General features: G+C 46.3%; 1 protein-coding gene across 1 annotated transcript in view; it reads left to right on the top strand.

Annotated features, from left to right (window-relative positions):
- Nucleotides 1-1,472: 1,472 nt before the first annotated feature.
- The window catches only part of nfatc1 (nuclear factor of activated T cells 1), a 34,815-nt gene continuing 13,337 nt past the window's right edge, over nucleotides 1,473-22,950 (top strand). The window contains exons 1-7 of the mRNA XM_069515919.1: nucleotides 1,473-2,486; nucleotides 3,836-4,868; nucleotides 5,193-5,352; nucleotides 10,503-10,705; nucleotides 12,720-12,892; nucleotides 14,323-14,463; nucleotides 22,249-22,304. Of these exons, the coding sequence (XP_069372020.1) occupies nucleotides 2,468-2,486; nucleotides 3,836-4,868; nucleotides 5,193-5,352; nucleotides 10,503-10,705; nucleotides 12,720-12,892; nucleotides 14,323-14,463; nucleotides 22,249-22,304 (1,785 nt within the window). The 5' untranslated portion in view covers nucleotides 1,473-2,467. The remainder of the gene's footprint in view (nucleotides 2,487-3,835; nucleotides 4,869-5,192; nucleotides 5,353-10,502; nucleotides 10,706-12,719; nucleotides 12,893-14,322; nucleotides 14,464-22,248; nucleotides 22,305-22,950) is intronic.

Below are 22,950 nucleotides of genomic sequence, written 5' to 3'. Positions count from 1 at the left end.
CATGAATCGTCGAGACCTCGCTTCTGTGTCTTCTGAGTCTAAATGTGCAAGATGTTCCTCAACTCAACCTGCAGTCGCTGATCATCCACTCAGTTGATATTTGAAAAACCTGTTGGAACCGAACAGTCGAGGAGCAAAAGTCCAGTTATTGCTCTCCTCTGTTCTGGATCACTTCAGTGCTTCGTTGATAACGGAGTGAGTCTGTTTCTCTCTGTTGTGTCTACATCGTCAACACAGGACACTGATGTTGTTTCTCATTATCTGCTGAATCTGGATCCATCCGGCCTGGAGTGGCCCCGTTACCACGGTGTCCGCTAACCAGCACCAGGCCTGGCTTGGAAAAACTACGAGCCGCTGCCCTGCCCTGACGTACACGAGTGCACGAGTCAATCAGCAGCCGGGCTATTTATTAACTGCAGACGGGTGGAAGTGTTTACCACAGCACATGTTGAAGCAGCAAGCCCCTCCCCTTCCTTTTGCCCCAGTGAGACATTTCCATGAGGTCAAAGAAACGAGTGGGGTTCCTGAAATGACTTGGGGAGCCGCCGAGCCACGTCCCCATGATGAAACACACAGCTGGGATTTCATAAGTGTCGCCACTCCCTCAAATACTCTGCTGGAGGGAAGGCTCGGCCAAATCTGAGATCCCACCGGGTGGTGGGGGGGAATATTGGAATATTGGACGGAGGGCACGCATGCCACGATGTTGCACAATGGAGATTTAGAGCTGATTCCTTCAACTCTTTCTCACGAGTTGCAAGAAGAACCCGTTTGAACTCCGAGGGTTCGGACGCGTGCAAACTGTGGCACCTTTTGCGTTTTCCGACAGAAACTCTCTATTCTACGTTTCTGTTTGATGCACGAAACAAACTCCCTCAAACTTTGCTGCCTGAAATTACAACATTAGACATTTGATCGCGTCTGGAAATCATGACCTTTAGACGAAGACATATCATAACAGAGGGAGCGAAGGCCTGACGCTCACGCCGCCGGCTAGAGCCGGCCGATAAGATGCTGAAGTGCTGCACAGTGGAATCCCACTTCCAGGGATGGACGGATTCTCTGAGAGCCGCCATGTGACTATTGTCATCACAGAAGCCGCGGGCCTGCTGCCAGCTGCTGAAAGATCCAGACCTGCCAAACATAGCTACAGCCCTGCCTGCCGGGGCTGAGGAGAGAGAGGCCAAATGAGTATACGCCGACCGCAGAGAGAGCGGCCTATGGAAAACTCTATGAAGATTCTCAGTTCAGCGTGTTAAATCACTGGGTATATGATTTGATTTTTATATAGCACTTCTATGCAAGTATGGATAATTATGTGTTCTGTGCCCCGCAGACGTGCAGTCTGTCAGGAGGAAGTGGAAATCACTTCAAAGTGCATGTGAGACGCCTACACAAGATCTGAGGGAAGTTGCATGTTTTATGTATGTGTCTCTTGAAGGTGCAGTATATGTCCTGGCATGTTTTATCTCACCTGTCCTCATATCTGCTGCAATCTGACAACCTGGCAGCCGTTCACCGAGCATTCATTTGATGCGAGCGCTTGATGGATGACTCTATCAGGGTGGGAATGGCAGCAGCTAAATGTAAAATGCTTGTGAGGATCAGTCCGCGCATTAATCTTGATTCCGGGAGAATCCATGCAGAGATGACTCCTTTGTGGATGATGCCAAGAGGAACAGATCCTGTAGATGAAGTGGGAGGAAACTGCAGATTAATGCTGCTCATGCTCTACAACAACACATCACAGTGTTTTATTGTTGTGCTGCGTCATCTCAACTCCAGTGTGTTTTCAGGAGGATGCTCACTCCTGCTCCCAAAAAAAACTGCTGGATGCTCAGCAGTGGATGTTCTGTTCCAATCACTGGAATCATTTTTACTCCAGACCTCTGTGCCAGCTGCGCTAATTGGCCTCCTTCGCCTCTGGATTGGAAACCCCGGTGTGAGCGAGGATCTCCATTGGACCCTTCTGGCGGTGGTCGGACGCACAGCTGCGTCAGAGCTCGGAGGGGCGGCGCGCCGCCGGAGCCGAGGTGATCCCCGGGTTTAAAAGCGCAGAGGTCCTGTGTGCGCCGGAGCAGTGCGTCACAGCGACCCAGCAGCGGCAGGATCCCCCGACACAGACTCAGATAAAGAAAACAGCTTTTCCTCAGACTACACATCTGCATCAGCCCACATGCAGTGATACTTCATGCGCTTTGGATGCGACTTTTTTCTCTTTGAACTGTTTGAAATCCAAACAGCCGTTCTCCAACTATACTTCTTTTTTTTTGTGTGTGTGTTTTTTGTTTTTTTTTACCTTTTTTTATTTTTCATTCTGTTTGTTTTGTTCGGGACACAGCGAGAGAGGATCCTGAGCAACAGCTGGGGAATCTATCAACTGCGCTATATGGATAAATAATCGCCTCCATCTGTAACTGCACTCAGAGTTTCATCTCAGACGTTGCTTCCTGCCCACAGACGAAAAATGAAATCTGCTGAAGAGGGTGAGTTTGACTTTTATTCACCGCAGAATATCCTCTTCTTTTTTTCTTTTTTTTGTTTCACGTGTGATCACAGCGCATTGTAAAGTTTTTAAACGTGGCATTTATTTAACTTCGCTCCAGTGCCCGGCACTTTTACGCACGGATCCACTGCGCCGCAGAGTCATTTTATTCTGAATCAGAGACTTTACTGCACTTCCCTCTTTATTGAATGTGTGTACTCAGCCTCAGTGTGTTGTGTGTCACTGATGGTGTCAGTATTAATGTGTAGATACAGTTTTTTTTTTGTTGCCCCTCCCTGCTGATGGTGGGCGTGGTTGTGCCTCTCATGACTGAAAGTGTTCCCAAAATAGTCAGAATTGAACATGTGCTAATGAGTGGTGACATGGCATTGTGGGTAAGTGAATCAGAGGGCCAGTATTGAGCATTAGTCATTTGATGGTAGCCCCTCAGGGTACCTGTTTGGGTCCCGGCTAATTCACATCAGTCTAATTATAGAAAAACAAACCATCTCGGTGCTACTGTGTCACACACCGCAAGCTGCGTTATATGTAAGCATCATTTTCTTTTATTGCAAGGACTCATATGGAGCAGTGCTGATGTCATAGTCTTTACAGTGGGGCCCCTAATTCTCTTTAATTCACAGCAGACAGGAGCTGTGGTGACTGCATCTGTCTGTCGTCTTCATCCATATCAATGCGCTCCACTGTGGTCGCCCTCACCCAGGCTGCCATGCACCATGTAACCACAACTCCCCGTTCCCATGTTCCCCCACCCACCCCTGCCCCTGGTTGTGACCTCAGCCGTCGCCTCAGAGTTTCATTTGAGCCAGCGGGAGCGGTGGCATGAGACCATGAGTACAGCATGCACCTTTACAGCATGCAAATAAACGAATCATGTCCCCCCTGTGTTTATTTTTGAAGGCTGTTGGAACATGAAACTGGCCAACAAAAGCGTCAGTGTGTGCTTTCTTAATGTTACAGTTTACGGGCAGCAGCATGTGCATTAAGTGGCATAAATCTGGCAACGTGTCATGGAAAAAAACCACCTGGTCTTGCCTTTGGTTATTTTTAGGCCGTAGTTATTTTTGGCTGCTTTATTCGCGACTCCCAGCCAATTTAATTTGCACAATTTGAGCCATTCAGAGATGCTTTGTGTCACTGGCCTCGTGTGTTCGGGGAACTTCTGCAGATGAGGTGTGAAGTTTTAAGTAGCCAGGTTCAGCTCCAGTAGGGAAGCAGCTCTTTTGCAGTTACAGGCAACAGCTCTCATAAGACTCAGCGGTGTCAATGAAGGAGCCAGTGACTGTGTTTGATTATCTCGCTAACAAACTTCAACTGTTTGCTTTCCAGATGCATATGGCTACACGCCAAATGTCAGTCTCTCCCTCCCGCTGGGCAACCCCTGTCTTCCGTCACAGTACCACAGCCTCCAGTCCAGCCCTGTCATATCTGTGTCTGTCCCCGAGCCACACGGTTATGACACCCAGGATGACATGAGGGCCGCCGGCTATTACTCGTCCCCAAGCACCCGCCCAAACGGAGCGCCGACCCTGGAGAGCCCTCGTATCGAGATCACAGCATATGGTCAGTTTCCTGAGGACGCAGTGGAGGAGAGCAGCCTTCCTGTTGCTAAGCGAGTCAACTCCATAGTGACACTGACCCTTCCCAGTGGAGAAGGTTATCGCGACCCCAGCTGCCTAAGTCCGGCCAGCAGCATCTCGTCTCGCAGCTGCCACTCTGACGCTTCCTATGAATCCAGCTTCTCCTACAACTATGACAACTCGCCCCAGAACTCCCCGTGGCAGTCTCCCTCCGTGTCCCCCAAGGGCTCCACCCTCACCCTGCCGGGTGATGGCTGTGCCTCTGGAGGCTCCCCCTCCACCTCTCCCCGCACAAGTATAACAGATGACACCTGGATGGGTCAGCGTGGCTCCAGACCCAACTCCCCTTGTGGTGCAAAGAGGAAGTACAGCTTGAACGGCAGCAGGGCGCCGCACAAGCCCTACCCCTACTCGCCCAACCACTCCCCTGGACTGTCTCCACAGACCTCCCCTCGCCTCAGTGTCACAGAGGAAACCTGGCTTCCAAACACCAACCAGTACACCAATTCAGCCATCCTGGCGGCCATTAACGCCTTGACCACAGACGGAGTGGTTGACCTCGGGGAGGGGATCCCCATGAAGGCCAGGAAAACCAGCCTGGAGCACAGCCCCACGGTCAGCCTGAAGGTGGAGCCAGGGAGCGAGGAGCTGAGTCCGGGACATCTTTGCGATGACGAGCACTCGTCCAACCGCATGTTGTTAAAGAAGGAAAGCTACTGTGGCGGGTTTCTGGACGTGCCACAGCATCCGTATTCCTGGTCCAAGCCAAAGCAATATGTAAGGTAAGCAAGGAGTCATAGCTTGAGTTACAGATACAGACTTTAGCCTTTAACAATTCAGATTCAAACCTAAAACAAGGTTCTTTTGGAAATAAGGAATTATATTATATTAGTTCTCCACATATTCATTTAATCTACATGGACACATTGTGCAGAGTTACTAACAAGAGGTAAGCTTAAGCATATTTGCAATTTCACAACAGCTGTAACACAAAGTCCAACATATCAAACTGTTCACATTCTTCACCTTGATAAGTGCATCTAAAATAAGCTCCCCCCCCCCTCCCTGTGAAGTTGACATGTTGGACATGTTCTCGCCCCCGACAGCCCGTCCCTGCCAGCTCTTGACTGGCAGCTGCCATCCAGCTCGGGGCCGTACAGCCTGCAGATCGAGGTGCAGCCCAAGTCCCACCACCGAGCCCACTACGAAACAGAAGGCAGCAGGGGGGCGGTAAAGGCCATGGCAGGAGGACACCCCGTCATCCAGGTCAGCTCAACCAACGGTTTTCTAAATTTCCTGGCCAGTGCTGATTTTAAAGCAGCACTATGTAGCTTCTTTAAACTGGGAAACAGCACCCCCTGCAGCCACTGGGGTGTTAAACTTTGGGCTCTGAATGTTCCTGCCAGGTGAAGGATCAAAAAGCTGCATTATGTTGCTTTACAGAAATCCTTGTCTACCTGAGACCCTTAATCACAGGTTGCACATTTCTAAAAGCTGTGATCACTTCAGCCAGAGTCTAATTTTCCCTTCTTAGACTCTCTTCTATCATCTCACGACCTCTTTAGAGAACCTCAGAACTAGACTGGTTTCCTGTGATGATTAGACCAACACACGGTGCAGCCATTAGACTCGTTTCCCCCCCCCCCCCCCCCTGTCCTGTTTTCTCCCTCGTGTGTTAAAATGGATTTGGGCTGACATGTGTTTCATGACCGGGCTGTTGTGTTATTCAAAGATGTCCCATTCCTGAATGGAATACCATAGATATGCTATTAGACAGACCGGTCCACTCAGTCAGTTCCTGTCCAGACGAGGGTGAGTCAAACTTTTCCACTGCGTTTGTCGAGTGCAGCGCAGACAGTTACAAAGCGATGTAGCATGGGCCAGTAAAAGCTTAGTCATGAGCTTTAACCACAGTAGCTCCGGTGGTCGAATCGAAAGAAGAAAAAAATGTGGACAACTGCAGTTATGTTTTGGTTATAAACCCATCTGGTCCCCGACCATTACTCCTCACCGCTGACCTCAGCCTCTGAATAAATAGAGGGTCTGAAGCAAGGAGTCGGGTGAAGTGAGTGGTAAGCGGGGCTGTCACTTTAATGAATACCTTTTGACGTTTTATCAACACGTTACAATGACTCTACACGTTCACCAGACATTCGTCACGTATGAGTTTTTGTTTCTGTCTTTCGGTTGCGATAATATTTTGGAGTGAGTGGTTTTGCCTCAGAGGAGCTGGGAGCTAATGTAGCTTATGAGTGTGAATAGGGAATGCTAATGTTGCTATGCAGACATTTTGAGGTGAAACATAAGCTGTGTCCAAAGTCGATGCTGCAAATACAACAAGGTTTTGGCTGAACAGTGCGTTCACACTGGAAAAGTGACTGAAACACTGAAACTGGAGTTTGGAATGTTGATTTTGTTTGTGTAAATAGGAGAATAATAAATCAAACAAGTAAATTACATCTTAGTTTTTTGTCTTAAACACATAAAGTAACAAAGGTTTTTGGTAAGAAACCCTTAAATCTGTCGATTTTAGAACTGTGACAGACACATCGTGAGTTTGAAAAGTTGTATCACTGCGCTCTGTGGTGGACAAACTTCATGATGGTGACGTAGCTTCTTTATAAACGCACGTGTTTAATTAGTATGTAAGTTGTGGCGTCTTGTTCTTTCTGTCTGAACATGTTGATGTGTCTGCGATGAGTTAAAAATCAACTAATTATTTTGGCTTCAAGTCAGTACAGAGCAGAAATGTTTGTTTTACGAGAGTGGAGGAGTTTTTACTGCTTGAAAAAAAAAAATCTAATAGATTCCAAATGATGATAAGATGTCTCGGGAAACCAAAAACATAAGTATTAAATATTAGTAGAATCACATTATGATTGATTTCATGTATACTAACTGAAAACACTCTGACAGTAAATACTGTATACCATGAGTTTGTAGTAGGACATTTACACAAGTGTAGTTTCCCTCTGTAATCCAACTTTGAAGTATTTTTAGTTTAACGGCGTTGTGTTGTATTTGTCTTAAAGTCTCCTGCAGGGTTTTGTGAATCACGGCACAATGTGTGCAGCAGCAGCAGCAGAATGGTGGAGAGCAAAACGTTTGGTACTATCCAGTGTGTCGCAACAGCAGCCGCACATCTGCAAGACGCACGTATGTGTCCATGAGAAGGTGCTAATGATTTAATGACAGGGATCTGGGTTCACCCGGCTGTAATAGAGAGTGTGTGTTCACTTTAAACCTAAACTCAAACCTCCCCCTACTTTTACGCCAGCTACCACCCCAACCACACAGACTTCCCTTTGTTTAGGAAAGTTCCCGTGTGCACGGCTGACATCACTGTGTGCTGCGTCCTGCGGAGGCGGCAGCGACTAAACCACACACGTTTCTGGCAGGCCCCGATGGAGATGTTGGAGGGAGCTTCAGACGAGGCAGCCCCATCCCTGTGACTTCCTGATTACATGGTACACACAGCGCTGTGGACGCTGGCTGACGAAGCCTCTGCGGCTTCATCCCGATGCTCCCGTGATTCAAACCCTGCCCAGACTTTACAGAGTTTATTCTGGAAGGTCCTGTTCAGTGCGGTACACGTTTTTTCTCTCCACGTTGAGCATCCAGCAGAGCTACACTGGCTGTTTTCTGTTCTCTCTCAGAGCCATCGACGCTGCCTGCCTGCCTGCCTGCCTGATGCAACCACACCCACCCGTCCACCAGCGGCAGACTGAAGAATGCCCCTGTGAAGTGCTGTGTGCAGTCCTCACCGCACTTAATGCTCAGGGTTTCATGCTGTATTCTGGTGCAGAGGAAATACCCCTGTTCAAATCTGTGAGGTCTCCTCTGTTTGAAGTCAACTTTCATAACCCAGATTTAAACCTTATTATTTCGCAGTCATGTGCTTTCTCTTGGCTTTGATCCTTGTGATCAAATTTAGATTTCTAAGCAAAGTCATATCATGTGAAACACAAAGCGTGACAGCTTGACTCACTCGTCTCACACTGGACTATCCCTCTCTCCACTAAAATTGGAACATAGGAGACGTTATGTTTGTGTCTGTGTCTGTGTGTGTGTGTGATCCCGCTGTTCGAGCCTCGGAGAGGTTGCCCCGGTCCGCTCCTCACCCCTTTCCCCTCCTCTTCGGTGCCTTGTGCAGCCAGAGTCTCGGCATTCCTCTTGTGGGTGATAATACGAACGCAGGGAGGGGTGGCGGTGTCAAACTGCCAGGGTGGAGGAGCGCTGGGTTTACTTTCAGTGGTATCACAGGGATTTAATTGCAACAACAAATCATAGCTCCCGCCTGCTGCAGCTGCTTTGCAAAAAACATATTCGGATTGTGGAGCGAGAAAACCAAAAGGGAATGTTTCTTGATTGCAAGATTGCAGCTTCGATTATTTCATGTCCTGGAAGTGATGGATGATGATGCTGACATGAGTCGTGAATGTTTCTACAAATGCACAATTTGTCTTGAAGTTTTAAAGGGAAACGACCAGAAACAGTGAAAATCTGTGATGGGACGTTGTCAAGTTTGATCTTTTCTATTTGTCTGGACTTTGTTCCTGATCGTCTCTCAGAGCAGATTATTAGTAATCTGTTGCTAATTACGTTTTGAAAGTAACCACCTAACCTTGTGAGCGGGCTGCCTCACCTCATCACACTCCTCTCTGCTGCCTAAATAAACAGCATTGCTAGGCAGCAGCCCATTTCCTTATACAAATATACAGGGCTTTTGCAGGCTCTTAACTCTGACAGGGATCCTCCTCCAAATCACATGTTGTGCCTCCCCGGTCGGAGCCTTTCGCTCTCGTTGCGGCCGCTCCTCGCCTCCAGTTTTCTTCTTATGTAATTGAAAACTGCGGTCTTCATTTCAACACATCCCCACCGATCGTTTCAGCGCGCACTCTCATCCAGAGTGGCTTATGAATAGATGGGGTGCAGCGTCTAACCTCTGCAAGACTTTGAAGAGGTTTGATGATGGAGAAGTGAAGTGGTTGTTCATTTAGAGTTTTATTTTTAATGTAGCTTGTATTATGGCTTGGGTGACGCGGTGGTGCAGTGTTTAGGACTGTCGCCTCCCAAGAGGAGGTTCTGGGTTCAAACCTGACACCTGTCCATGCGTTGTACGTGTCGGATGTGATTGGCTCCAGCTCCCCTGCGAGCCGTCATAACTTGACTTTTCCTGGTCAATAGTTCCTCTAATTAAGACCTGATCATTAGAACCACTTCAAGAGCTGCGAATTGCTCAATTTTACTGAAAATGACTTTGGACTTTTAAGTCAAACAGCATCAAGTCAACTTTATGAACTCCATTAACTCTTTTTTCCAAATGAAAATATCATTGTTGTGTCACTGAAACACCAGAAATAGCATATTTATATATATTTCTGTGATGATGGAAATGTTGCCGGATCAGTTTAAACTGTCTGTGCTGGACAATGGCAACGCTCTCAAATATCATCTGTGAAGTGAAAACACAGACTTGGGCTCAGGTCACCTGCTCAGTTGATGATATTTTCACATTCGTAAGAGCCGAGTGGAAAATGAAAACAAGAACGAGGTGGAAAAGCTCCACAAATGCCAGATGCTCTTCCATCTTTGCTGTGGGAAAGAAATATAAATTTAACCACTCAAAAACTGAATATGCACAATTTGTTCATGTCATTTCTTCATTATGTTTTGTAGTGTATTCCTATACTTGTCTAGTTTTCCTTTACCCTCAATAGTTTTGACTTCGACTGCTCTTAGTCCTCCCTGCTCACGTTGTATGGATAACATACATAACTCTCAGACACCGCGCCAGTAGTAGCCGCTGTTCTCGTTTTTCAGGCTGCGGCTTTGGGCTCGGTGCCGGCTCTCTGCAGTCTGGGTGGTTGAGGTCATCCTGGCAGGAGGCCTCCTGTCAAGTAACACCTATGGAGGTCTGGAGGCGCAGCCACAGCGAGCAGCACTTCTGTTCTGACTCCAGCTCCGTCAGTGCCGGGATCACTTTACTGATAATAATCAGAGCAGGGTTGCTAGTGAGAGTTTTTCTTGACCCTGAATGGCCCGGGCCTGGCGGGACTGACGTGACCTTGACTTTTGTGAAACACTAGCTCAGTCTTGTCACAAGCCGAGCGCGCGGCTCACAAATCACATTGCTGCTCGCTGTAGGTGGTTTTACTGCTCTGTGGCAGCGGCTGCCCCGGAGACTCAGCTTCTGTAGGATCAACATCTTGGCAGGCCTCACATGAACTGATGCAGGAAGTGTATTGTTGGTAGTAAATTAAAGAAGATGGTGATTAGAATATTCTAAATGGGCACTTTGTTTGGGAACCACCACGCTGAGACCCTGAACTCTGAGGGACCTACGTTTGTTTTTGACAAAAAGCAAGTGAAGGCTTAACCACAACCGTGTCTTTTCTTTCTCTCCCTCCTCGTAGCTGCACGGCTACATGGAGAGCGAGCCTCTGACCCTGCAGCTGTTCATCGGCACAGCTGACGACAGGCTGCTGAGGCCTCACGCCTTCTACCAGGTCCACCGCATCACGGGCAAGACGGTGTCCACCCCGAGCCACGAGGCTCTGCACAACAACACCAAGGTGCTGGAGATCCCGCTGCTGCCGGAGAACAACATGCGGGCCATGTGAGTAATTAAAACTGGTGTAAAGTGTGTTGCATAAGTCTCCAGGGACAAAAGTCCAAGTCAGGTCTCGTGTCATTGAAGACTTGTCTTGGATGAATTTACCAAACCTGAATAAATCTAGGTGAAAAAATATTTAGAGTTACAGTTTCAAGTCCACATCAAGTCTCGAAAAGTTTTTACATCCTCTTAATGGCGGCTCGTTGTTGTCTTGGGAAACTAGATGATTTTATAGGTATATATATGTATTTATATTATTTATAATGTATATATAGATATTAAATGAAATTACAATAAATCTAAATCAACATGATTTTACCCCTTTTAAATAATCTGCTTTCTCCAGAGATCTTAAAGTAAGACTGCACAAAGGACTTCGGGGGTTTTGTTTATAAATTCTAAAGATGTGAGTAAAAGTCCTGTGTTGAGACTTGAGTCTTGACTTGAACTTGAACCTCAAATGTTATAAAGATAACTAAGGCTAAAACTAAGACATCTGATGCACTACAGACGACAGTTTGTCCGTTTCTGCCAATAAACAGCAGCTGCTCTGCAGAGATTCGCATCATAGTTGTTACTCGAATTCTCCAAATTTTGAAGGTTTTGATCCAACAGACGCATCTCCCAGTTTTCTCCGAGGGGAAATTTCACTGCCCCAATTAAAACCTCTCAGATTGGTACCATACCGAAAAATAAAAGTTTATAAACTGGAGATACAAGTTTTGTTTTGGGTTCATGTATCTGTGCATGTCTGTGAGCCTACATGCCTCCTGCAGTGTTTGGGTTTTGAAAGCGTTGCCCTCTGCACACAGACGAGTGGCTTTCCCATTTTATAAGCCTCAGAGATCAGATTACTGGGGAAGCTTAGAGCCGCTAACAGGGACCTGGGGTTTCTGTCGGAGCTGCAGGCAGCAGCAGTCTGCTTGCATCAGCACTTTCTCCACGTTTTAATGGATGCAACACATAAGCTCCCCTCGTACAACGACTTCACCCTGGGATACGGTTTCTCTTTTCTCACAGAGGACACGCCTCAAAGTGCTTAAAGTTTAGACGAGGGATTTGCGTGAGATTTATTCGTTTTGACAGAGCGACATGTCTTAGTTTTATTATGTGATAAAGAACACAGGCATCGTTAGATTTCTGAAATATTATTCACGGGGATACATCTTTCATTAAATCATTTATCAATTAAAAATGTTTCAGCCGATAACGAGGCCTCATTTGACTTGGTATGACTCCAGTTAACTGTAAATAAATTCAATGATGGCCGAAAAAGAAAAGTGCAGACCCTCCTCTCTGCTTTCTCAAACGTTTTCTCAGGCACCGAGCGGACGCCTCAGTGTGTGGTTTTGCGCTCAGCCCATGTGCGTAGGTGGCGAGCTGAACAGCTGGGGTCCTTAGCATCAACACCTGATTACACTGCCAGTGGAGCAGACCCTGGTGTCTGGCAGGAAGAATGTTAGGGAGTGTTCGAATGTGTGTAAAAGTTAACATTAACTAGGCTTTGAGGAATGTGGCATCAAGTAGCACGGCCGCAGAAAAGCTAGAAACTGTTTGGGGTTTTAAAAAGTTCTCTGTGAGCAGAATGGTGGAGAGTTTATGAAGTGCATGATGAAGACTTTGACACTGTAAAAAGAATTTACTTTGGTTGTTAAACGTGTGGAAGGGGCAGCCATCTGTTACAGATCATAAGAAAGATATTGATGATGTAATAAATGTTCCCAGCCATTCGTTTCTATAGAGTTTGATTTTCGCCCAAGAGCAGAAGCACTGAGGTGTGGACGCTCTGTCGGGGGTGCTTGTGTAAATCTCCTCCTGACGTGGCCGCAGCCTCCGTCAGGACCGCGCTGACGGAGTCCAGAGTGAAAATCACTTTTGATTTGGCTGCACGGCTCCGTAAATCACTGCCTGATTTACCGTGACGGCATACATGTCATAAATGCACATGATCGTTGTCCTCGTGGACAGACAGACTCTGGCAGACTCAGACTCTTCATCATTGTGTCTCCGCTAACAGAGTGGACTGCGCTGGGATCCTGAAGCTGCGTAACTCGGACATCGAGCTGCGGAAGGGGGAGACCGACATCGGACGCAAGAACACACGTGTGCGGATGGTTTTCAGGATTCACATCAACCAGGCCACGGGGAGAACGGTGTCCCTGCAGGTTGCATCCAATCCCATCGAGTGCTGTGAGTACACCTCCCCTTCCTCTCAACCCACAGCGCCTCCTAATTGTGCTTTAATTGTTAGATTTCTCAGTTAACTGAATCCCAACAAGGTCTCTAAAGAGTCAGGACTTAACGGTGGCAAATAATCACAACACAACCAAACCTCCTCTATTGTCTATTGGCACCTGTTTTCTTAACTTGTAGTGCATTGAGCTCTCAGAGCCACCGTATTTATATTTTGAAAGAAAAACATAGACGCAGAGAACCAAATAAATTTCTCCAGATTCAGTTTTTCTGTCTGTTGGTTGGTGACTCCATCAATTTTGGGGTTTTAGTGTCTTGCACAAGGACACTTTGGCGCAATGAATGGAGGGAGCTGGGGATTCAACCACCAACCCGGTCTACCTCATGAGCCACAGTCACCACTGCTGCAGAAATTCTCTTGAATCCCAGTCAGGGCGAGGGCCTCCCTGTGTGGAGTTTACATGTCTTACATGATTTCTGTGGCTCCTCCCTCCAGACGTGCAGACTGGAGTTGGGTTAATTGGAAACTCTAAGTTGAAGGTGTGAATATAAATGTGATGGTTGTTTCTCGATGTAGCTATAAGTTATTTAACTCTAGCTTTGATTGTGGAAAGGTTATTTCACCTTTGCTTTATGAACTCCAGTGACAGTGGAGTTGACCTTTCCTGGGAGACACTTCATGTGGTTCTGGCTCTGAGAGCTGCCATAGAGATTAAGTCTTATGAGGTAAATGAAAGACAGTAGTTAAACCATGATCTCAGCCCCCAGAAATAGACCATTGTTAGTTTCTGAACATCTGCCACGGAGCAATTGTTTCTAACCAAAATTCACTTTGTGTGCGAGCGAAGCAGAGCGACAGACGGAGGCAGAGAAACGCGGGGATGTCGGAAAAATTGATGGTTTCCAAAGACCGAGAATTAGAGTTTTATCAGAATCAGAACGCAGCAGCGTCGAATTACAAGAAGGAGATCATCGCAGGAGAGAAATATTCAGCTTTTAGTGAACCTCCATTAATGTGTCCTGGTCTATCACAATGAAAGCACAGATATCTTTCATATAGAGAGGCCCGGCCAAGACTTAAAGACGTAAATCATAGATAATTTCAGGAAAACTGAAAAAGCAAGTGGGGAATGAGACGAGCAGGCCAAAAGGTAAGAGAGTCAGGGAGAGGAAACCAAATATTTGAGACCAAACATCCACCATAATTTGAGGAAAACACAAATAAACAGAAAAGCCTCTCCCTACTTCCAGGCAAAGAGGGAGCTGGAGTGTAACATGAGGGGGCAGAGGTTTACAGCTGCACCGCCGGGTCTGTGAAAGCTGCCTAGGTAGTGATTCAGAGCCTCGGCCTGGATGCTCAGGTCTGCATGGGGAGTGGGTGTGTATTAGCCGAGCAATGAGTCCGGGCTCTCTTCTCCCTCCCACAGCCCAGAGATCGGCCCAGGAGCTGCCGCTGGTGGATAAGCAGAACTTGGAGACGTGTCCCGCCCACGGAGGGGAGAGGATGCGCCTCGACGGACACAACTTCCAGCACGACTCCAAAGTGGTGTTTGTGGAGAAGGCTCAAGGTAAAAGAGGAGGACATTTGGAGTAATAGCTGCGTCGTCTCAGTACAGCTGTGTGTGTGTGTGTGTGTGTGTGTGTGTGTGTGTGTCCCTCTCCCGTTGTTGGAGAAACCCCAAGACTGCTCCCTCCCTCCTCTCCCGCCGTCAAAATATCCTCCATCTTGCCAGAGTGCCACATGTGGTGCACATTAATGCGCAGTATTTTTAACCCAGCAGATTTACATTTGCAGAAGTTTCCATTGCCTGTTCAGCAGAGGAATGGATCACAAATGCAGCATGTGTTTTTGTGTGTGTGCGTGTGTGCACGTGTGCATGTGTGGGTGTGTGCATGTGTGTGGGTGGCTGTGCACGTGGTGTGGATACGTACACTTTTGTGTACGCATGCCAGGCCTCAGTATTTGTTTCTCTTTTTCTGACTTCAAGCCATTTTGGTTTGGAGGGCGAGGGGACTGCTCCCAGATGTTGATACCAGGACGTTTACAAACAGCAATTTCCTTGATTAGCTGCAGCAAAGCAACGTGAGACTCAGTTTGGGCCGAGGCTGAGAAATGTAAACACGTATGATCCTATCAGCCCGGTGACTCATTCAGAAAAAAGGAAACGAGGAAAAGAGGGAAGCCTTTTCATTGTTCCACCTGTGAGAGGAAGAATTCAGGGCTGCACCCCTCCTCCTCCAGCGCCGCACAATGGAGGAGTGAGATTGTTTATCAAAACAAGAAGTGATTGTCCGAGCGCCTGCCTCGTTCCCCTCCGCCCGACCTCTGTGATCAGCCCTGATCTCTTCCAGAGGAAAGAGCAGCTCTCATGTAAGGAGGCAGGAATAATCCTGCTGCCGGAATTAGGAGAAGAAAAGAACGTTCCAACCGACGAGCAGTGATGGAGAAATAAAACATATGCATCTTCTCTGCTTCACAACAATGTCTAAAAATGCTCGCGATGTTAAAGAAAAAGGATCCGCCCACCGATCCAGAAACTTTTATGGGTTCTTTCCTGACTGCACTCTTCGTCCAAGTTTCGTTCTTCCAGTAGTTTTTGTGTAATCCTGCTAAATAACAAACAAACAGGTGTAAACATAAAGTGGTGAATGTAATGTACACACACATTTTCTTCCCTTTTACCACAAAGTTCTGAAAAAGAAACCCTCTAGTGATAATCTCATATTGAGTTAGATGTCGATGAAAGCTCCAGAACGAGCTTGTTGTTTTTTGCGTCGAATACAGCAAAACCTGATAGATTGAGGTTGAGACGAGGATGAGATTATTTCTGCCGCCAGGAGGAATGTGATGGACCGAAACCCCCGATAAGTAGATTTTCAGTTTGTTTAGTGTCAACGAGGGAAAAAGAGGAAACACGCAGCTTCATGTTGTTTTGTTTTGGTCTGGGTCAGTATCTGCTGTGGTTCTGGTTCCGAGTCTGACGGTCTTTAGGGCCATGTGCATCTCTGGCCTGGTGTCGGTGGGTGTGCTGCCTTGTTTTTGATGAGGGTTTCCCCGCGTCTGGCACCAGCATCAGATTCCTGGGCAATCCTACCATGGAAACACCCTTAAGCCAGGCTTCCACAACACTAGCCCCCCTCCCTCGAGTTTTTCACTTCCCTCCATCCTTCCACTTCTCTATCCAAGCTGCCTCTGTGCCACCAGCTCTGGGTTCATTAACTCTGAGAGCGGTGCGTTCCCTGTGGATCGTACCTGCTCCTCATTACAGCTGCTCTGGGCATGAATAGATAAGAAAATAGATACAGTAGAGACGTCATGTATCTCAGGGGAGCAGCGGCGTCATCGATATAAAAGAAGTATACAAGATGCAAAACCCCTCATTTGCATCCTCGCGTAGAAGTGACGTGATCAGAGAATTTAATATGGTCTCGCTGTTATTTCACTCGAGCCAAAGCAGAGCTCTGAGAAACGGTTTAACGATCAAACCCATAAATCCAGAGCGGTGGATTTCGTTGCCATAAAGAGCTTTGGCGTTTAATTTTACCAATGGACAATTTTCCTGCAAATTTTCCAATTAAGCGCGCTCACAAAAAACCCTGTGGTCAGAGAACATGTGGGCACCGACACATGCAAAGAGTCCCAAGAGTTGTGTGTCAACATGTATCTGTGCGTGTAACCGAGTGTGTGTGTCTGTGTGTGTGTGTGTCAGAGTTTCCGCTGCAATTACAGACAGGATGGGTCACTCTGCCTGAAGATGCTGCCAACAAACCAGAACTTTCATTTGTTTTGGTTTCTATTTTTTGCGTCCAGTGCTCTTAATGAGGTTTCCACTCTGCTGACAAATGAGAATCTTGGGGAAACACTGGCCTGAGTGTTTGGGAGAAAAAAAAGAAAAGAGAGGAAGAAGCGCATGTGTTTGCCTGCGTGCACGGATTAATATTCATGTTTGCGAGTGGGTTGTTGTTGCCGCCCGTGACTCATGCTAAAGGAAATCCCTGTTCACCCCTGTGGAGACGCCCGCTGTCACCTGCTCCTCAGTCCGAGCTCGGAGACAGTGGCGTCGGCTGTGATCACGCCTCCGTCGCCTGCCTCCAGTAGAATCACCTTGAGATAGCATCAGTGCAGTTGTCGCTCCTGGTTACAGCCAATCAGTCGTTGGAGATTTCAGACATGGGCCTGTAATCTAAACCTGACCCAGTCGCACCTTGCTTTCATTTGCCCCGGCCTGCCCAGAAGATGCAGTCTGCGATAAATCTGAGTCACTCCATTTGTGAAATGAGGCTCCGCTGTCCTTTATTCACCTTTTTGCGGTTCACTGCTCTGGTTGTGATCCGTCGGAAGAGTTCTCACACGAGATGTGTCGTCTATAAGAAGAGAAGCTGCACTGCAAATAGAAACAGAGAGAAACAGAGCGAGGGCCAGAGATTGAACACAGAGTGGAAAAGTTTAATGAAACAATAGAATAGCATTTATTTTACTTGAGTGCAAACCTCAATCAAGATATCAGTCCCCTGATAACGTTTGTTTCATCAAGATCCAAGAACTGTTCACTGGGAAATCTGAAAATCTTTCAATGTCAAAGAAAGTGATTCAAAAGAAATCTGGTTCCCAACTTTGTGCCAAAATTGTATCTCCTCTTTCTTTGACTATATCCCATCCTTCTTTTTTCCATCCCAACGATTGGAGAGAAGTGAAAACGAAACCTCCTTAATGGAGGTAACCAATCAATCAATCAACCAATCACCTTTCATATTAATCACATGCAATTCAAAGTCCTTTACAAATGATTGAGAAAAATAGGATTTAAAAAAATGAATTGAAAATGAGGATTTAGAGACTGAAAACAGAAAAGACAACATGAAAACAGTTTAGATAAAATATATATAATCAACACTAAAATAATTCATATAATAGTATAAATAATAATGATTAAAAAATAAATAATAATAAAAGAATTTGTTCAGCAACTCGGAGCGTAACAGCAACAAATACATGGATATAAAACCTGATAAACCTAAAAACACACTATCCACACACAGACCTCTACTATTTTAACGTTGAAGATCTGACGCCGAACCATCGAACGCAAACGTTGAGATTTTTGTCGACTCATTTCCTTCACTTCCTCGTCTCTGGGCCCCGACGAGCTGGAAATCCAGACTGAAACACCCACAGCCGTTTCTGCCTTAATGATTGTAGCAGCCTCACGTGTAAGACGACCTGAAAATTGAACTGTGGGAGGATTACCGTGGCGAAGGCTGCCAGATGGCGTCTGGAATTACCTGTAGAAAACGACAGATAACCATCCTCATCCCTTTTAAGCCCAGTGGAGACAGTAAAGCAGCAGCGGAGGACGCTGGGATGTTTTCTTTTTCACGTGTTAGCATCTAGCTTCGAGCCGTGGTTTTGTTTAGTTGCCTTTCTTTGGTGGCGCACGTGGTCAGCGGGCTTTGGGTTTCGTTCATAAAACAATGACTTCCACTCGGAGCCATTCGGTGGTTTGGCTGCTTCAGACACTTCGGAGAACAATGGCTGTTTTCATAAACAAATCAATTACAGCCACATAAACAGCGGGGATTATGTTTTCATAAATTACAGTGTATGATTCATAAAAATCTCGTTCGGAGACGGGGTTCTGGATGAGAGCGCTGCACCCGCAAGGACATCGTGCAGTGTCGGGCGCCTCCGTAGCTGTAGGTTAGCACAGCCAGCGATGGGATGTAACCGAGTACTTTCACTTAGATACTGTAGCTAAGTACAAACTACATGTATCTGTACTTTCTGCTCCACCACATATTTACAATGAGCTGCGTTACGTGCTCCCATTGTTTTTTATATTTAATCACAAGACGGGAACCAATGAGAGCGGGCGGGTAGCATTAGACCCCACCCCCAACTTTCTTAGATTATTACGTGTTCTACCAAGAACACAGGGATCGCCGCCATTTTGCTTTAGGGTGTCACATACACAGGATCGTTTGTGTTGCTGGACATTTGCGTTGGATTGTTGCGCGTAACTCTTCGTTAAGCTATTAAACGAGAATAAGTTGAAGGAGAATCTTCTGAAATGGATTCACAAGAGACTCTCAGCTCTAACGATGGATTTAACTTGTACTACGTTAAGCATATTTAAAAGCAAGTACTTTCACTCATGTAGAGAAGTTAATGAGCCTTTTTTTTTAACTTCTACTTGAGTGAATTGTTGTCACGGTGGACGTTAGTGGATGTCAGTATCTGCCGCCTTGTTTTCAGTCCGGAGTTGGTCTCGTCTGAACTCCGCCCACACCGCAGCGACGACTTCCCAAGTCCACGTGTTTTCTGGGCGGTAGGAAGGAAGAAGTTTCAGTCGGAGGACAAGGGAACTCTTTCAGCGTGCCACATCGGCCCGAGCGGAGCATGTGTTTATATTTACTGTACGTTATGAGGGCTTGGGCACACGCCACCCCGCTGTTTCACTCTGGGCACCAGAGTTTCACTCCACCCAGCCCCAATTAAGGAGCACAAGGAGCTGTTTGATTCCCTTTATAAACCCAACATGACAAATAACTGTATTGTGTATTGCTCGATCCCCCTCGGCAGCCTCGGCCCTGCGCAGCACACCACCTCCGTGTCATTGACTGCTCTGTGTTGTGTCTGTTCTGGGAAAGTAATGGTTTGTGTAGACCGTGGCTAAATAAATACGAACCGTAAGACTTGTGCGATGCTGGGACGAGGGAGCTGGAGAGGGGCGCTGGGTCAGCGCGGTCGAAGTTCTCAGGTTGTTTATCTCCGATAGCACCGCGGGCCGAGCGAGTCAGAAACCATATTGAGCTCAGTGAGGTTTGGAGAGTAGCTGTAGTAGCAGTTTTTCTCTTGGGTTGGTGCAGGCGTTGTGCAGATGTTGCCCCATAACGCTGGAACATTTTGTGGTTATCAATTATCCGCTACACTCTTTTCAAACAAAGGCATCCCATGAATTCAGCTTTTCAAAGCTGAATTTTTTTTCCCCCCACTTCTTCTTCTTCTTCTTCTTCTTCTTCTTCTTTCCCCGGCTCTTGAGAAGTTTCCTGGCAGTAGGTGCGCCCGGGCACTGAAAACAAATTGCTCGGTTTAATTTTTCTATCTCTGTGCTGCTATGAAAAATGATGTGACTGTGAGTCAGGGAAAGAAAAGCACACGAGGGGAAACAGAGGGAGAGTGGGAGATCTGGAAAACATGTTTACCTCCTGTGGTTTGACGTCGACTGCGAAAGGCTTCCCTTCTGGACCGGCTCCCAAAGAGAAGAGCGGCAGCGAGAGGCCGAGAGCGCTGGAGACCAGAAGTTTTATAGACATGTGAACAGATTTCAATCGGAACGCCACTGAAGGACGAAGTCTTCTCTCGTGTGGAGCTCAGTGGCGTTTGCAGACATTTTCGTTTTTAAAGAAGAAATCTTTCGGGTGAATGAACTGAACTGAATCACTTCCTGACACAAGCTGTTCCCAGACAGTCATGGGAAAAGCTGCAGAGATATTTTCTCCCCGAACGAGTGATTTATGTCGCTGATTCATTCCCGGAGATTCACCTTAGACTGTGTGTGAAGACGGACGACGTGACATCTCCCCAAACGTGCTGCTGAAGTGTCTCCATCTCTTTACACCCTGTCTGTCTCCCTCTGCCTCCACGTCCACTGCCTCCCTCCATGTTATATCATCGCTGGTATTAAACTGGGCATCACTCTGCCACAGGTTCAACATATTCTGCTCTAAAAACTCTCACAGACATAATTTTATAAATAACAGCCTGTGTTTTAACAACAGTCTGAGGCCCAGTTCCCTGAAATATGACGTCCACCACATCAGGCTCACGAAAATGTTGCCAAGAAATTATGATATTAAAACCAGAGCCACGTCCCAATTCCACAAAATAACTCTCAGCAGGTGCAGGAGAGAAGTGACCGAGCTAAGTGTAATTGAGAAAGTCTGTGAAACTGAAAACGTTTGGAAAACTCAGAATTTCAAGGAAACTTACTGCTCTAGATTTTTGAATATTTTCAACTTATCATTTAGTTTACAGACGATTATATGATTAACATTTTAAATCATGAGACACCTGTTCCCTTTGTTATAATGCAAATATTGGAAAGAGGTGTCAAGGTGTCGTTTAAACACATTCGACACACATTTTGTTAAACTTCAGAGCCAAAGTTTGAACTACAACTTCACAACTCTTGGAGCTCTCAGTCACACACTGTCAGTCAGACGTCTCCCATCACTTGTCTTCTCTCTGCAGCCTGCGTGCACAGATTCATTTTGTTCCTTCACCGAGGTGTTGCTCTCTTTTGGGTGATACGCGTGATTTTACCGTTTCCTGCGGAGCTGCAGCTGAAACTCTGACGGGGAGGGGAAGTAAAGAGAAATCAAAACAGAGCAGAGAGACGTTAACAGGTTCCCAGTGTCTCCTCAGACATAATAGAAGCTGTCAGTGCCTGGCTGCACCTCCTCCATCTCTGCCACCTCACTTCTCCTCCGTCCATCTGCACGGGGAGCTGCCGGCCCCATTCAAACCCCGCGCTTATCAAACTGCCTGTGGAGCAGCGCAGCACGTATCTCAGTTCATCTCCTTCAAGACCATTTAACCGCAGCTGACCTTTCTCCTCTAAAGACCGCAGCTCCGGCTTCATGCAAAGTCACTTTCACGCTCATCGAACATCTTTGTCGGGGCTTGTTCATGAGTCAGGGGTCTAAAGAAAGTGCAGCCGTTTCCCTCTGTGTCAAATACATTTGGTAAAAAATATAGTTTCACTCACTTCTCATCGGGCAGAGCACACAAATTAAACTATTTTAGCAAGTGCGTGTGTTTTGATTGCCTGATGGGAAAACTGCTTTTTGTAGGATGTTTAAGGAGAATCAACCAGAAAAGGGAGAAAAATACCGTTTACTAATCATTATATGAGCGTAACAGAGAGATTCCTATGAGAACACGAGCAGAAAGAGGAGAGTTGTCAGTTTCCAGTCGTATTAATGAGTCCTCCAGCTGCTCGAGCATGCTGGGATTCCACACAGCGATGAAGTCAAGGTTTCTCTCGATGTCGCTCATCTCTCTGGTATTTTTTTTTTTTTTTTTAAGGTTGCATCAGATTTCTCTCTTTGTGAGTTTGTCGTCCTCTTCTCTTGTTTGTCAGACTGAGGATATGAGCTCATGAGGTCAGACAGTATGACGTCCACGACAGCCCTCGGCTCTCCGCAGCAGTTTTATATGTCACTGATGTAACAGATAATAGCAACAACACTCGTTCCATTTCTTCATTTCTGCTCGGATCCAAGTAGGAGGATTATTTAATGATTTGTCATCGCAAAAAAAAAAACTTTTTCTTTTCTCCTTTTTCTTTTAGACGGTCATCACCTCTGGGAGACTGAGGCCAAGATTGAGAAAGACGCCTCAAAACCTGTAAGTGACTCTATCATGATGAGGAATCTTTATCTTATTTATTTTAAAGATAACAAACCTGTTGTTAACCTTTTAAACATTTTCATTTTCAAGTTTAGTCACACATAAACACAGGGATCTCACAAAGAGGTACCCAGTGGTAGAGGAAGTACTTAAACTGTTGAATTAAAAGTACAGTGTGTAGAATTTTTAAGTATTTAAATATAAAGGGCCTTTTCTGGGTTAAAGAAAACTACAATCATCATGAGGATTATTCTACATTCTGCCAATAGTTCCCATTTCACCTAAATCTTACACACTGGACCTTTAAGTATAAGTACAAATAAACAAAAATGTACTTAAGTAAAGGTGCCACATTTACATTTCTACTTTCTATTCTGTATATTTAGTTTAATACAGTCAGTCAGATAGTTGTTTTAATCATTTTTATTCTGCATTTTATCCCCTGATTTGTAACAGAGACGAATTCTAACTTTAAATCAATGGTTTTAAATAAATTCTTATGTTCCCTCACTGAGAATTAAACTGGTGGAGACACGCTCCACAGACGTGTACCTGCGATATGAAGGTGCGTGTTCTCAGCTCAGAGGTGAAGCGAGGTCCTCGGGGGAGCGAGGGGGGAAACAGCCGTGTCGTGTTTGAGATG

Source organism: Paralichthys olivaceus, chromosome 20 (assembly GCF_024713975.1).
Source record: "Paralichthys olivaceus isolate ysfri-2021 chromosome 20, ASM2471397v2, whole genome shotgun sequence".
Classification (NCBI taxonomy): domain Eukaryota; kingdom Metazoa; phylum Chordata; class Actinopteri; order Pleuronectiformes; family Paralichthyidae; genus Paralichthys; species Paralichthys olivaceus.
The sequence above is the reverse complement of the archived record's forward strand: the minus strand, read 5'-3'. Positions and strand labels throughout refer to the sequence as shown.